Genomic DNA, 17,667 nt, shown 5'->3' with positions numbered 1-17,667 from the left:
GTTCCTCAAACACTACTGTATTATTTTGTGTCCCAGAAACTTACTATAAGTGATCAACAGAGTGTCTTTTTTTTTGCGGTACGCGGGCCTCTCACTGCTGTGGCCTCTCCCGTTGCGGAGCACAGGCTCCGAACGCGCAGGCTCAGCGGCCATGGCTCACGGTCCCAGCCGCTCCGCAGCACATGGGATCTTCCCGGACCGGAGCATGAACCCGTGTCCCCTGCATCGGCAGGCGTACTCTCAACCACTGCGCCACCAGGGAAGCCCTCCTACCCTCTTCTTGAACATCTATTAAAAGCACAGCACAGATTCTCTTGAAGTTCTGCATATTTGTCTCTGTCTGGAGACTGACGTTATCAAAGGCAGGAATCTTGTGTCCTCCACAGCATCTAGCACAAGCGTTATGAATAGTTGGCACTTGATTCGTATTGTTTTAAATCTAATGTTGCACAGTCTAGAGAATCTAGGGGAAAGAATGTTTGAATTCCAAGTGTCAGAAGAGTCTAAATGTGATAGATAAACATATTTGGCACACTGGAAGAATTACATTTTATGTTGAAAATTTCCGTGGCTGATGAATTATTGTTAAAAGAGCTGCACCTTTATTTTGCACAAGACCCACTTTATAACTAAAATGAATGATCCCAGCTTATAGCAGATGGCTTTGTAGAGAGTTAGCCTGCGGCTCTTTGATAATCTTCCCAGTAGAACAAGTCAACAATCCCAACCCTTATCGGCTTTTTTCTACAGAGCGAAGCTAATGGAGCAAAGAGAAATCCCCAAGATTATTTCCTCATCTCCCTTTTACTGCACCCTGGACTTCTAAGAGACAGCAAGGTCCAGAACACTTGACAATGCCATGTCTCCCAGAAATAAGGCTGACATTCATCCCCCATATCAAACATTTATGGAAGAAGAACAACAAAGAATATAGCAAGGGACCTATAGGAGTTTGTGCCTTCAGTTTGTATCTTAAACTATAAAAATTGCCCCTGTGTCTAAGCTGTGCTCTTCGGCTAGGGCTAATCAGATGGTAAAACGGATTGCTTTATGAACTTACAATTCTAAGAAATAGAAGGGGGCTTCCGTGGTGGCGCAGTAGTTGAGAGTCCGCCTGCCGATGCAGGGGACACGGGTTCGTGCCCCAGTCCGGGAAGATCCCACGTGCCGCGGAAAGGCTAGGCCCGTGAGCCACGGCCGCTGAGCCTGCGCGTCTGGAGCCTGTGCTCCGCAACAGGAGAGGCCACAACAGTGAGAGGCCCACGTACCGGAAAAAAAAAAAAAAAAGAAGTAGAAGGAAAATGAAACATTTAGGGAACAACATGGTGTTGTAAAAGAAGTTTGAAAAAAGGACTCTATGTGGCTAGCAATGAATCAGTCTGTTTTTCTGGGAATGTCTTAACTTCCTTTTTGAACGATGGTTTTTCTGTATATAGATTTCTTTGTTGACAATCTTTATCTTTCAGCACTTTGAATATTTCATCTCAATGCCTTCTAGCATCCATAGTTTATGATGAGAAGTCAGCTTTTAATCTTATTGATCATTCCTTGTAAGTGGTGAGTCATTTCTTTCTGCTTTCAAGATTTTCTCATTGTCTTTGCCTTCTGACGCTATGACAAGGATATGGTTAGGTGTGGATCTCATTGAGTTTATAGTATTTTAAGTGTTTTAAGCTTCTTAGGTATGTAGATTAGTGTTTTCATCAAATTTGGGAAGTTTTCGACCACTAATTCTTCAAATATATTTTCTACCTCTTCTTCTGGAACTCCAATTACATGTATGTTGATGTGTTTGATGGTGTCCCACAAGTCTTTGAAACTGTTTATTTTTCTTTATTCTCTTCCTGTTTCTCAGGCTGCATAATCTCTCTTCAGGTTTGATTCTTCTTCGAGGGGCTCGCTGTAAGCCCCTTGAGTAAAATTTTCATTTTAGTTATTATTATGTAATTATTACTAGGAATGAGTATCTATTTCATTTCAGAAAATAATTATTTTCAACTCCAAAATTTATTGATTCTTTTTTTTGTTATATCTCTCTCTTTATTGATAGTTTCAATTTGGTGATACATAGTTGTCATGCTTTCCTTTAAATCTTTACACATAGTGCCTTTAGTTCTTTGAAAATATTCATAACTGATTTAAGGTCTTTGTCTATTAAGTCCAACATCTGGCTCCCTTCAAGGACCTTTTTTATTAGCTGTTTTTTCTCTGTATTTGATCCATAATTTCTCGTTTGTTTGCAGGTCGCATTATTTTTTGTGGAAAATCGTACATTTTAGATATTATAGCAACTCTTGAACCAGATATTCCCCAATTCTTTTTTATTTAAATCTTTATATTGAAAAATAAAACACGTATACAAAAATCACACAAAATACATGACTTAATGAATTATCATAAGGCAAATACCCTTGAAACTACCATCCGGATCAAGTGTCTCCCTCTCCTCAAAAGTACCCACTCTCTGGACTTTTATGGTAATCATTACCTTGTCTTTGTTTATGGTTTTATAATCCAAAGTATCCTTCCCTTAATACTATACTTCATGTTTCCCACTTCCTGAATTTGATATATATTTTGAGTTTCTTAAACTACAAATTTCCCCCTCCATCCTTTCTCTCCCTCCCACCCCAGTTTATTTTATTCATTTTGTTTGTCTGTTCTACCTTGCTACTGCTTATTCTTTAGCAACTTGCCTGGACTAGCTCTTTAGATTCTGCATTCCCTACAACATCTATCTACTGACTTCTCTGCTTCCTTTTTGTAAATTCTTGCTTTTATTTTTAAACCTGGCTTCCTTGGGTTCACCCTGGGGTCATCATAGTTTAGTGGTTAGCCAGTGATTGGTCAGAATATTTTCTAAATACTTTAAACCAATAAGTCTTCCACCTTTTGCCAATGGCATCTGGCTATGAAGGCACACTTTCAAATTTCAGGAAGTTTACAAATCAGCCTTAGCTTTCAATTCCTGCTTAGGCCGGGTTTCAAGGTCAGCCACAGGTGAGTGACCGAAGTCCTTTCTTTTCTTAGGTCTTTTCTGGGCACGTGCAGAGCCTTGTGCATATATGAAGCCTTCTAGGTTCTCAAGCAGCACATCAAAACTTTTAAATATCCTCTAGAGCCATCAGATTTTCCAGGTCTTTCTTTTAAATTTTGGGCCAGGCTCTTGTTTTGCTCCAACTGAAATTATAACCTCAGGTAGCTATGATGTTAGCAATTTCAGCCAATTACTATTGTTTTTGGTAACAACCTGGGATAGGGGTTTTTCCACAGAATTGAGCTCCCAGTCAGATCAAATAGTATCAACGCTCTGGGGATGGGGCTTTTCCAGGGAGGTGAGAGACCAGTCAAAGCATCACCATGCACTGAAGGTGATGCTTTCAACCGAGCTCCATGAGGTGCATCCCCTGTGTTGGTTTTGAGGCTTCTGTGGTGTGTGGCTGCTATGCCAAGGAGCTGAGGAGCATGGGAATGGAGGTGACTACATTCAGTACTTTTTCTTGCGTAAATAATTTTCAGTTTGTTCTCTGAGTTCAATTTCCAGAGTTCTGTAATGGTTGATGTTGCCAGTAGTTCTGCAATTGCTTCTGTGTAGAACAGGACTCACTGAGGTCCTTCCTCTGTCATTCCAGAAGTCCCACTTCATATGTGAAGTTTCTTGCTCTGTGATCTTGAATAATATTTTCCTATAAACCTTTACGGTCATGAGAATTGAAAAAACCTATGCCAACACAAAAACTGGAACATGACTGTTCATATCGGCATAATTCATAAAAGCCAAAAAGTGGAAACAAACCAAGTGTCTATCAACTGATGAATGGACAAATTAAGGCATAAATCCATGCCATGAAATATTATTCAGCCATAAAAAGGAATGAAGTACTGATACATGCTACAACATGGGTGAACCTTGAAAACATCATGATAAGTGAAAGAAGCCAGTGGGAAAAAGCCACAGATTATACGATTCCATATGTATCAAATGTCCTGAACAGGCAAAGACATAGAGACAAGAGGTAGCTTAGTGGTTTCCAAGGGTTAGTAGTAAGGAGGAATAGAGAGAGACTAGTGATGGGTACAGGAGTGTGGACAGGGAAGGGGAATGAAAACATTCTAAAATTAGTGGTTACGGTTGTACAACTCTGTGAATATACTAAAGACCACTGAACTGTACCTGTTAAAAGGGTGAATTTTATGGTGTATGAATTTTATCGCAATAAAGCTTTTTAAAATCCTTTATAGGGTCTTTCGCTATAAGTAAGAGAATTTTGAAATTTTGGAAACTATTTGAGGTCTAGAGTAGTGATCAACTGAGTTCCCCTCTCATTCATTTATGTATTCATCCATCGATTTCATGGGGTGATTCATGGGCAGTGCCTGGCATAAAAGGAAGCACTCAGGTAGGCGTTAGTCATCATTAGTCACTTTAAAAATGTAAGGGCTAGTGTACCACTGCATAACAAAAGGAATGAAATACTGACTCCGCCTTCTAAGAACTCAAAAATCTAAGGAGTACACAGACATGTAAACAAAAAACTACAACAGTGGGAAAAGTGTGTGGCACAGAAATATAAAAGACACTATAGGAGTACAGATGGAGAAATAGTTTATTTAGTCAGGGAGAACAAAGGAGGCTTTCTAAAGAGAACTGACTAGAATCCCATTAGACTCAGTGATCCGGAATCATGATTCCAGATCCTCCCAGCAATAGGTGCTCTAACACCTAGTGACCTGATAAATGAGTTGAAGTAAGAGTTCTGTGGGTAGAAAGTGGAGGAAGAAGTGTATTCCAAGCAAAAAACAAAAACAAAAAACCAGCATGTGCAGAGATAAAGAAGCATGAGAGTGTATGCATGGTACATGTGAGGAAGTAGCAAAAGGTGATACTAGAAAAGTAAGTACAGAGTTTAGACTTTCTCCCACCGATGAAGAGGATTCACAGAGGACTTTTAAGCAAGAGAGTGTCCTAATCACTAGCAGGAGAAGAGAGATGCACTGGAGGGGACAAGACCGGCCATAGGGAGCCTGGTTTGGGAGGATCAAGATGAAGGCTGAACTAAGGAAGTAATGAAGCAAGAAGGGTGAGGAGGACGCGGAGGAAAGGAATTGTAAGTGTAACCAGGAATCAAAACTGAGAAAATTGGATCATCAACTGGATTTGGACAATTAAGAGGGAAACAGGATAAACACCTGGATATTTGGTTTGGTTGACAGGATAGATTTCAATGCCATTCATCTCAATGTGGAATAAGTAAAAAGGAGCAAATTTGAGGGAAAAGGTAACGTGTTCATTTGGGGGTTGTGATGAGTATTTGATACCTGTGGAACACCTGGGTAGAAATGCCCAGTTAATTGGAAGTTTAGTTTTGAAGTTTAAGAGCTATGGGCTACAAATAGATCTGTGAGTTGTCAGGATAAAGTTAGTAGTAGAAGCCGCTGAGCAGATGAGGTTGTCCAAGGAGAGAATGTAGAAAAAATGAGAACATAAAGAACTGTAAATTCTTAGGGAATAAGAATATTTGAGGGCAAGGGAGAGAAATAGGAACCCCCATGTGAGTGCAGGCAAGATTCCCCAAGAAATAGGAGATGGGAAGAGAATACATAAGTCAGGGAAAGACCAAGGTTCCGTCTCAATTACCTTGAACACGACATAACTCCTTGAAATCACGGTTTCCTTATCTGTAGGTTGATATTAATAATAACTAAGTGATTTGTAAATGGTTATAAATGTCAACTATTATTATAAACTAGAAATAACTCAAGAGTTCAGAGCTGCCAAAGTGAACAACTTGAATGCAACTTATACTTTCAGAAGGACTATAAAGGCATCACACATGAAGTTGCTGCGAAGAATGCTGGGCTCGGTTTTACCAAAGCAGGTTGACCAAAAGAACACCCTGAATTAGATTCCCCAAAACTAGTAACTGAGCAGTGTCACCCACTAAGTACCATTTGCCACACCGAGGCCCAAGGAATCAAAGCCATGAATGCTTGAGAGAGTAAAGTGATAACAGAGTCATGACCAAGGACAAAATACTTTCATCTTCAAACCAGAGCAATTGGATTAACCCCAGAGTCAATAAAATGTTTCCTCTGAGTCCTATCGAATAACCTGACATTTCAATGCTTTTATAAGTCGGAATCAAGGCAAAGTGGGAAAAAAAAAAAGAAAAAAAAACAGAAATTAGGATACAGATCAATCAGTAAGATGGTCCATCACCTCCGGAAATTCTCCCATTAGACTCACAGAGTCATGAAGCATTTCCTTCTCTGGAGGAAAAAAAATTCAAACCACCTGAAGTTATATTTTTTCAGCTTCATTATCCATTCTGACAAACTTGTATATATTTATATATATTATAACGTGTATGTATTATAACTGACAAAATGGTATATACTTAAAGTGTACAATGGATAGTTTGACTGCATGTTTTTTGAAATGATTACCACAATCAGGTTAATTATTACCTCCATCACCTCACATTTTGTGTGTGTGTGGTGAGAATGCTTACGTTCTACTCTCCTAGCAAATTTCAAGTACATGACACAGTATTATTCACTCTAGTTACCATGCTGTACATTAGTTCCCCAGACCTTATTCATCTTGTGGAATTATAATTTTAGTGACATATCACAGGGTTAATCATTTTCTCTCTGGGGACACTGATTTAAAATGTTGTGTTCCAGACAGAGAAAACAGACTTGTGGTCCCCAAGGGAGAGGGTTGGTAGAGGAGAGATGGATTGGAAGTTCGGGATTAGCAGAGGCAAACTATTATATAGAGAATGGATAAACAACAAGGTCCTACTGTATAGTACAGGGAACTATATTCAACATCCTGTGATAAACCATAATCACACAAATTTATATATATATATAGAGAGAGAGAGAACTGAATCACTTTGCTGTACAGCAGAAATTAACACAACATTGTAAATCAACTATAGTTCATATAGGTTATTATCACTATTCTTTTCCATTGTGGTAAATCAACTATACTCCAATAAAATTAAAATATTTTAAAACATTTTTAAAAACTATACTTTAATAAAATAAAAATTTTGTTTAAATGTTGTGTTCCAAGTATTATTAGATTTTCTCTTTTTGCAGTGGCACTCTTACTGATACACTAGCCAAGTGTGTTTGTCTAGCTGCTCCACAGCCACCTAAGGGCGTCGTCCCACCTTTAGGTGCAGTTAAAGGACATGATAATGAATGGGGCTCAACCAGGCCAAAATCTCAGTTCAGGTGGGATAAGCCATGAGAGGTTAACTTAGCATAAGCAATCTGGGGAGAAAGTGAAAAATGATGGATGTCATTTGAATAGGCTAACATTGATAAATAATTAATCTTACACGAGAGTTAATATTTCTGAATAGGCACACTCCTTTCCTTCCTAGCAAATCAACTTCCTCTTGAGGTGAAAATAATCACTGCATTCTTTTTTGGAATTTCCTTCCTGACTGTTTCAGCGTCAGGAGCACATGTACATACTGTGCCCTTTATGTTGACAGCTGTGGGCTCTGCTCTCTAAGTGGACAAGATAAAAGAGTTCATTCCCTTATATTCAGTGTATCATTAAAGAATGCATTGTTTTATCAGGAATGACTCACCAGGTAGAACTATTCAATCTCTTCTGAATGACTTTTCAGTTTGGAATTTGGGAATTATGCCTTATTTCATAACAAGCGGCCAGGGTGAATGATTATCTCAATGATGCTTCATTTCTCCATCTCAGCCAGCAGACAGACACTCATTTCTCAAAACATTGGGTTTTCACTTCTTTTGAATGGAGATCATTTACAAAACAGCCACCCCCAATGCTGCCCTGATAACCGCTTGGAAGAGCAGCATTTTTTATGTTGGCAATATCATCGCTCTGGGTCAGGTTACAAAATAGCCAAAGAAACACATTTGTCACCTCTCAAGTTCTATGTGAAAGTGAACTTTAGGTTATAAATGCTTCTAGCTAAGTCTCTCTTTTCCTAGAAGAAATCTCAAAGGGAAAATTTATTCTTCAGTTTATTTGTTTTTTGGCTGGGATTTTTGGCATGGGCATTTATAAAGTGGTCCATGGGGAATCTCCATAATGGCACAGGATCCAAAGGGAACATTGCTAGAACAATCAGTTTCTCTTTTGTGGTAGTAAGATACATAAGAGGTTTCCTTTTGATGTTAAATTCTAGATCTGTTCTAATTTGTCCCCTCCTTCAGTGTAGTTGCAAAAAGTGGCTGTTAATCAAATTCTCAGCTTTTAGTATAAAATTTATAGATTAATTTAGGGAAAGTTTAATTTTTTTTACAATATTGAGTTTTCCCTCCAGGAAATTTGTTTTCCTCTTTTATTAGGACTTGTTTATTGCCCTCCATAAAATTTTTTTTTTTTTGCTGCGTTGGGTCTTCATTGCTGCGCTCAGGCTTTCTCTAGCTGCGGTGAGCGGGGGCTACTCTTCCTTGCGGTGCACTGGCTTCTCATTGCGGTGGCTTCTCTTGTTGCAGAGAACAGGCTCTAGGCTCGCAGGCTCAGTAGTTGTGGTGCACGGGCTTAGTTCTCCGCTGTATGTGGATCTTCCTGGACCAGGGCTCGAACCCATGTCCCCTGCATTGGCAGGTGGATTCTTTTTTTTCTTTCTTTCTTCCTTAAGTCCATTCTCTACGTCTGGCAGGCAGATTCTTAACCACTGCGCCACCAGGGAAACCCTGCCCTGCATAAAGCTTTGTCACTTTTTTCAAAAATTTCTGGTGCATTTCTTTTTTGTAATTTCTACTTATTTTATAATGTTTTGCCATTTTGAATGAGATTTTTTTAATTAAAATTTCTACTTGGTGGTGGAAGTATATAGAAAAATTATTAATTTCTCAATTTTTACCCTGTACGTAACTATTTGGGGGATCACTCTTATTAGTTCTCATAGTTTTTCAGTTGATTTTCTTTTACCTTCCAGCTAATTATAATCTGTAAATACTCAAAGTTCACCTTTTCTTCACAATATTTATATCCGTATTTCTTTTTTTATTTTTTCTAATTTCATTAGCTAGGATCTCCAGAATAATGATAAATAACAGCAGCTATATTGGGCCTACATCTATCTCCTTATCAACTTTAATTTTTAATTGCAAGCAATGTTACAGCAAAAAAATTTTTAATTTAATAATGAAAGAAAAATCGCCCTGAATCCCACGTGAAAACAAACTTTAAAAATTAGTAATAAACACAGACATAGAAAACAAACTTGTGGTTACCAAAGGGGAAAGAGGGGGAGGGGGATAAATGAGGAGTTTGGGATTAAAACATACAAACTACTATACATAAAGTAGATAAACCACAAGGACCTATTGTATAGCACAGGGAACTGTATTCAATATCCTGTAATAACATATAATAGAAAATAATATGAAAAAGAATAGATATATATGTATAACTGAATCACTTTGCTGTACACCTGAACCTAACATAACATTGTAAATCAACTATATTTCAGTAAAAATTTTTTTTAATTACTAAAAAAATAATTCCTTGTACATGTATAGAAAGAGTAAGGAAGGACATACACTGAGCTGCTCTGGGTAGTTCTTTCAGGGGAGTGGAATTCTGGAGCAGGAATAAGGAGAGTGGAGACACACTTTCTGCTTGGAGCACCTATGGATAGCTTGGCTTTTTGCAAGGAGCAATTTCTACTTTTATAATTTTAAAATGCATCTGGGACACAACATTATAAATCAACTATACTCCAATAAAATTTGTCAAATAGCAAAAATAAATAAATAAATAAAATATATTGGGAAATTTATTAATACAGTTGAATAGTTCTGAATTTAATATATCAAATATGAATACATTTAATAAACAGATTTATTACCTTAAGTATAAAGATATTGTATGCTAAGGCTTTTTTCATTTTGCAAAAATATTGACTTAATAAAGAAATATGTGTTCATAAAAAATAAAATAAAAAATGCATCTTGGAAAAAATCTGAAGAGTATAAAGTATGCAAAGATTTGTCTTTGGATATCAAGATTTAGATATGCGCACATATTTAATGTCTAAAATTTAAGTTTTGATCACTAAGTTATATCTCAACTAAATGAGATCACGATTAGATAAATAGATGATAGAAAGATTGATATAGTTATAGACATAGAACCACTTGCTGTTACTAGAAAGTCCAAAAACAGAAAGATGGCACAGAAAAGAATTGGGTACAAAGGAAAAGCTTGCAAATTACACAGGGCAGAAGTCCGGGGCAGGGCAGTAGCAGCTCTACTCTCCTTCCCAGGCTGCCTTGGAAGATATGATTGAGGAAATTATTTCCTGGGCTGAAAAAATTATAATTGCTCTCTGATGTCATCAGATCTCAATGATTTCCCATCAAACGTTTTCTTTCCTAGACCACACGGGGGAGTTTAGCAACCATGGGAGAGCATCTCTAGTATTTGCCCCTGTGTGTAGGGTGCCACATTGATCACAGTCCTACCCTATCTTATTACTGCCTGCGTGTTAGAACAGGACTAAACCCACACTTTTCGTTGTTCTCTTTCAGGATTTCCAATGAGCACTCCCCCAAACTCCAGATCCGGAGTCACAGTTACCTGAGGGCGGTCAGTGAGGTCTCCATCAACCGAAGCCTAGACAGCCTTGACCCTGCGGGCCTGCTCACATCACCAAAGTTCCGCTCCAGGAATGAGAGCTACATGCGAGCCATGAGCACCATCAGCCAGGTGAGCCCTGTGGCTGCATCTGTGAACTGTACCAGGGTTGGTGGAAAACAAGAGGGCATGACGTGAGGAGGGTGACACCCCCCAGAATGATGCTGAGGGGTCTGGCAGGAGGTCAGGTCTAAATGCTGCCTGGTTTGGCCACAGGGGGCTCCTGGTACCAACAGTCTACCAGCAGGGGAGGGGTCTTTGGCAGATGGATAAAGCACATCAGGGGAGTCCTTGGAAATTCCTTAGCAGTCAGTTGGCACCAACAAAGTAGTCATTAAGGAGTTGTTGGATGAGGCTTCAGTTGGAAAGATGTTTGAAGGATAGAAGGACAGGGTAGACATCATTGGCAAAACCAAGGCAGTGTCAAATCATAAAAGTATTAAGCAGGTAATCAAGACAGGGACCCAGGCACGGGAAATGAGATACGATCTATTTAACCCCAAGTGGATCCTAGGTGAATATTGCATCTTGGTTATAAGACACAAGCCCACTTCTAAGAACTGGTACCCAGAACTAGGGATGAAGACTCAGTAAAGGTGACTTAAGGTTTCATCCGAAATATTCAGCTAAAGTTTCTTGATGGCTCCCACTGATGGTCTCAGAGAATGTGGGGGAGGGTTAGGCTGCCCAAACCAAGGGAGGGTTGAACCTAGGACTCCTGGAGGGCCTGACTCTGCAGCTTTCAGGGGTCACCAGGCGAGCAGGAGGTGGCTCCAGGGCTTCCTCTGAGAGGACAAATGAAAAAAGGGTATTTTTTTGAAATAATGTTTAGGAGCTCTGAATTTTAATTTATGTCACAATTTTTAAAACTAAGCACCATACTATTAACTCAGCTCATATGCAGTGAGCAAAACACTGGGCCAGATTTTGCCAGCTAGTCAATGGTGATTAATGCCTAATTCCTGCTCCCCAAGTTTACAGTCTAATGGAGAGCATACAAAAAACGTAAAAGTGCTGTAAATAACAAACGTTATTTACTTGCACAAAAACACTCTGAGGTATGGGCTTCCCTGGAGGCACAGTGGTTAAGAATCCGCCTGCCAATGCAGGGGACACAGGTTCGATCCCTGGTCCAGGAAGATCCCACATGCTGTGAAGCAACTAAGCTCATACGCCACAACTACTGAAGCCAGTGAGCCACAACTCCTGAGCCCACATGCCACAACTCCTGAAGCCAGTGAGCCACAACTCCTGAGCCCACATGCCACAACTCCTGAAGCCAGCGAGCCACAACTACTTAAGTCCTCGCACCTGGAGCCCGTGCTCTGCAACAAGAGAAGCCACCACAATGAGAAGGCCACGCGCAGCAACGAAGACCCAATGCAGCTAAAAATTAATTAATTAATTTAAAAAAAAACACTCTGAGGTAGGTAGGGCAAGAATTAACCATAAGAGCTGCCTTTATTGGGTCAGGCACTGTGCCAACTGCTTCATATTTTCATAATATTAGTTCTTCTAAACACATTGTAAGATATATAAGTAACCAGAAATTAAATGGGACTTTCTTTGTGGTCAAAACTAGGAATATGCATTTTAACAAATATTCCAAGTGATTCTAATAAAGCAATACATTAATATTAACGTCGTATATATCTGAACTTTGAAAACGCTGGCCTAAAGCATATTCAAGGAATAACGAATTCTCAAGTGTAGTTAGAGCTCAGAATACTTATAGCAATGGGAAGTCTGTTCTGAATTTTGTCCTGGGGATATTTTTTGTACACGGCCTTCCATGCAGGGCCCAGGGGACTGGACTTTATGCATTAGGAATGGGACTGATTGAAAATTAATGAAAACTTCAGCTTTTAAGCAGGCAAAAGATATGATCAGAACTTTGGTCGAGGATAATTAATCTAGCAAAAAAAAATGTAGGAAAGATTGGAGAGGATGAGAAAGAGGCTAGAGGCAGAGAAGCCAGTTTGAAAGACATTGTGATCACCAAGGTGAGCATTACTACTGCTGCTGCTGCTGCTGGTGGCGGTGGTGGTGGTGAGGATAGTGGTGGAGATGGTGGTGAGGTGATAATGATGGTGGTGGTAAGAGTTGGTGGTAATGGTGGTGGTAGTGGTGATGGTGAAGGTGGTAACGCTGGTGGCGGTGATAGACTAAGCACTGAAGCATCTCTGATCTGTCGGAGCGAGACCCCGAAATAGGACCACTGCTCTCATTTTGGCCCTACCATCAAAATAGAGCTCCCTGCTCTAAATGAATTCTTGTAAAGCAAAGGCAGGGACCACAGCAAGGCTCCGAAAGCAGGGTAGGGCAGGAGTCAGGGAAAGCTGACGTACTGGATTCCAGGATTTGCCGACTGTACATTTCCTTACTTTAAAGTAATCTCCAAAGGGAATTCCCTGGCAGTCCAGTGGTTAGGACTCTGCACTTCCACTGCCAGGGCCCAGGGTTCAATCCCTGTTCAGGGAACTAAGATCCCCCATGCCGCACAGAGAAGCATGCAAAAATAAATGAATGAATGAATGAATGAATAAATAAATGTAACCTCCAAGAGTACGCATACCTATTTGTGCTAGGTACTGCTGTCCAGTGATACCCACTATCCCAACTCTTAGGTAAATATTTGGCGCCTCACGTGGTGAAATTTGGACTTGCCTTGTTCTTACTTTTTTCACAGTAAACAATATAATATTTAAAACGTCTTTAAGCTTATCTTTATCCTGGACAGGTTCATGCTCACATAGCCTTCCAGAATTGCAAAATAGTCTACAAATCCCAGGTGTCATACCTGCAGAATACTCCGGTGGGTTTAGAATATTTCGTTGGAAAATGTTTATACACACTTACTGCTTTTATAATTTTACATGGTTAACACAGGAGAGCAGGTCACTTCCCCATCAGGACATGCATCTACACAGCTGCCTGCTTTTAGTCCCTACTCTGTAGATCTGACCTTCCTTGAGACAGTGTCACTTCCTGGTAACAACTTAGTAAAGTATCAAGAAATCACTGAAGAGGCATATGTGGGCCTTGATCCAGGGGTGGGTCAAGTCTGCATTTCAGTGGCGTGATCATTTCGCCTTAAGTAAAATACAGAAAGCAGAGCCATCCTAAATGGATTCCTAATGACACACCATTTTTCTAGTTCCATATTCAATTTTCAAGTAATAGAGTATCGTGAAGGATAATTTCAAACTTTCTATCGCAGTCCCAACGTTGTCATTATTCAAAGGGAATGGTTTCTTCTTCAAAGCAATCCTACCATACATACTCTAGGCTTTTCAAAAAGTAGCTGGTTTTTGTGATGTCGGATATATTCTCTCTTATAGATCTTCAGTAGCAGCTCTAGTAGTATAGAATTTAAGTAGATTATATCCTATTCTTCCTTAAAACCTGATATATTATTGACATATTATTCATCAAAGGCTCCTAGAAACATCAAAGTAAAATGTTGTAAGCCAAGAAATTGGTCTAGAATAACTAAATTGTTTGTTTCTGCCATTCATACCTTAACAGAAATGAAACATTCCTAAAAACAGACTGTGCTTGGATGATAGAGAAAAACTGAACACCTTTTTATATGTTTATAACCTTTCTATTTTTTTTTACTATATATACATCTAATAAAACAGGGGCTTTTGAAGTAAGACTTGAGAAGAAAGAATTATAGAAAGTCACATTTTAAAATATATTTGGTATAATAACTGTCATTTCCAAATTAGTTTAATTTACATCTCAATTTATTTCAAGTCCAAACCTCAAATATCTTCATCTGGAATCGTAAACTAGAAGCCCACAGACATATTTTGTCCAGTAACGTGTTGAGTTTCCACAACATTTTTTAATTTTTTCTTAAGAGGGACTCCATTATCTTTATTTATTTTTTAATAGTTTTTTGGCCATGTTGGGTGTTTGTTGCTGTGCTTGGGCTTTCTCTAGTTGCAGCGAGCAGGGGCTACTCTTCGTTGCGGTGCGCGGGCTTCTCATCGTGGTGGCTTTTCTTGTTGAGGAGCACGGGCTCTAGGAGAGCAGGCTTCAATAGTTGCAGCACATGGGCTCAGTAGTTGCAGCACATGGGCCACAGGGTACGTGGACTTCAGTAGTTGTGGTTTGTGGGCTCTAGAGCGCAGGCTCAGTAGTTGTGGCGCATGGGCTTAGTTGCTTCACGGCAACTCCCGGACCAGGGATCGAACCCATGTCCCCTGCATTGGCAGGCAGACTCTTAACGATTGCACCACCAGGGAAGTCCCACATCATTTTCAAAACACAAATGTAATAGGCAGTTATTGTGCTCGGTGGTAATACCAGCAGTTTAGCTGTGATTTTTGACCTAGATCATCCCTTCACTTTATATATATCAAGAAGTGGAAACTCAAATAAATTAAGCATCTGTCAGCACCCAGCTAGTCAGTGACTGAACCTAGAAAACCCAGGTGTCCTGACTCCTAACTGGTAAGTTTCTCCAATGTCTGCTGGAATTGGGGTATGGGTGGCAATAATAATGCCAATAACAGTAGTGGTAATTATGAAAATGAGAATAATAGAATAGTTACCAAGTATTGCTTACCTGATATAAGCTATAAGCTTTGCATATTATCTCATTAGTTTCATAGCAACTATAAGAAAGATCATTTTTTTGATTTATCAAACTCAGTCTTAGAGAATTAGAGTAACTTGTCTCATTCTTCCCACTACACTATCTCACAAAATAATATCTAGTATTTATCAAATGCCTACCATGTGCCTTGAAATGTGCACTTGTATATTTCATTTTTTTATCCTTAAAGCATCCCTATGAGGTAGGTATTATTATACGCATTTTAAAGATTAGGAAAATGAGGCTCAGAGAATTCAAGCGAATTGCTCATGATATCATAGAAAGAGCATTAAACTACTCCTTCTTTCCATATAGAAAATAAATCCAAATAAATTTAAAATCTGAGCACTAACACAAAGTAACAAAAAATTTTAAATTAGGGGACTATGTGTACGATATTATGGTGAGAATTATAACTTTTAATAAAATAAGAATTATAGAAAACATAAAATAAAAGATAGACATCTAATCTAACTAAAATTCAAATATTTCTGTGCAGCAGAAGACATCTTAAAGTTAAAATTGATGGGGGAATATTTAAACACATCAAGAAAAAAACTTAATGTTCCAGTTGCCTAAAGTGTTTCTACCAATTAGTATGAAAAGATAAACAACCTAAAATAATTTGGGGCAAAGCTTATGAAATAGCAAATCAAAAGGGAAAAAAGTACCAAGTCCAATAAATATAGGAAAAGATGTTCATATACACTAGTAGGCTGGTGAAGATAAGCTGAAATAGCACATCACTCTTGACCTATCAGGCAGCAAAAACAGCTAATACCCAGTACTGGTGACCATGTTGAGAAATGAGCTCTGACTTCCTTGCTATTGGGGATGAATTGCTACAATTGTTTTTGAAAGTAACGTGGTAAAATCTACAAAAGGTAAAATAATCTTTTGGCAAGGGAATCCCACTTGTGTAACTTTATAATACAGAAATGAAAGTACCAGAATATAAAGATAAACAAACAAGGAAGTTGGTCATAGCATGGCCTCCAAGGACATACTTGAATCATCATCCGCAAAGCAGTGGTTAAATAAATTATGGTCCAATCATACTATACAATATCATGGAGGTGGTGGCTTAGTGTCTGAATCTCCCTGAGTCTCTGTATAAAAGCAGACAGAGCAACTAGATAGAAAAACTAAAAATTCACGGACAACATTTACAACAAAATCAGACGACAAGATACTCCGTGAACCCAACATGTAAGTAGATAGGAACAAACCACCAGTAGCCATAAGCCTGTGTTGCATCCACATCTGTGCTGGAGAACACAGAGGAAAACAATGACTTTCTTGATGGATATGAGTAAAGCAGAAGGAAACCAGCATCAGGTAGTTTGGAGGGGTGGGGTATGTATTTGAGAATAGCAGCTGAAACTGGGAAGGATTTGCCTTCTCTAAGAGCAGGTAAATTCGAGGGGCCTGCAGTAAAATCAGGAGAGGTTGGGGAAATCTGAGCCTATGTATACACTGGAAACCAACCAACCAGTTTTTCCTTCAAGAAGAGGGCCCAGTTCTCAGAAGAAACAGTTGGGAATAGAATCAAATACAAGCAAGATAGAGATAATAGCAAAGAAGAAAAGAGAAGGTTCAGGTAAAAGTTGGGGGAAGGAACAAGAGAATCAGGAAATCTTGGAAAGCAACATGATGCTAAAACAATAGAAGAGGAAGCCCTGTGGAAAATTCAGGGGGAAAATCCTGAATGTATCACCCTCTCAAGGTCAGAAAAACTAATTTTACTGAGAAATGAAGAACAAAAAAATATCCACTTTAAATCACAGTCAAAGTCACTATAATAAAGAAAAGAGAATAAGGAGCAGAATAACATTCCTACAGAAATGAAAGCATGACAGAAAGACACACCCACAAAATAGATCGAAACTGTAACACACTCTTTCAAAATAAGCTAAAAAACATTAAGAAATGGAGAGGCCACAGCAGTGAGAGGCCCGCGTATCGCAAAAAAAAAAAAAAAAAAAAAAAAAAAAAAAAAGAAAATGACATAAGACATGGGAGGAAAAGATATATCTGAATTTTCAAAAACTTAAAAATGATGCCACAGAACTCAGGAAAGAATTAGAAGTAAAAGAAAAATCATTTCAGAAATGAAGATTAGACTGAGGGAATAGAGGAGCAAGTGAATGAGACATTTTATACACTGAGAAAACTAGAACCTGAAAAGGAGGAAGAGTTTTTAAATCAAGAAAAAAAAAGAAGAGTTAAAAAGGATTCAAGAGAAATTGATAAATATGGAAGATAGGCAAAGATTGACCATAGAGATAATAGAAGTCCCTGAAGAAGATAATCAAATCAAAGGACCAGAACAAATAATAAAACATTAAAGAAAACATCCCTGAAATAAAAAGATTCAAAAGAATATACCATGTACCTGAGAAACTGACCC

General features: G+C 38.7%; 1 protein-coding gene across 2 annotated transcripts in view; it reads left to right on the top strand.

Moving 5' to 3' along the window:
- The window catches only part of DLGAP1 (DLG associated protein 1), a 321,534-nt gene that overhangs the window by 133,880 nt on the left and 169,987 nt on the right, over nucleotides 1-17,667 (top strand). For both annotated transcript variants that reach the window (XM_024758946.1, XM_024758947.1), the window contains exon 3: nucleotides 10,543-10,720. In XM_024758946.1, coding sequence (XP_024614714.1) covers nucleotides 10,543-10,720 — 178 coding nt within the window. The remainder of the gene's footprint in view (nucleotides 1-10,542; nucleotides 10,721-17,667) is intronic.

The sequence above is a fragment of the Neophocaena asiaeorientalis genome, unplaced genomic scaffold (genome assembly GCF_003031525.2).
Source record: "Neophocaena asiaeorientalis asiaeorientalis breed wild unplaced genomic scaffold, Neophocaena_asiaeorientalis_V1.1 scaffold669, whole genome shotgun sequence".
Lineage (NCBI taxonomy): Eukaryota > Metazoa > Chordata > Mammalia > Artiodactyla > Phocoenidae > Neophocaena > Neophocaena asiaeorientalis.
Note: the sequence above shows the minus strand (reverse complement) of the source record. Positions and strands in the feature narration are given on the sequence as shown.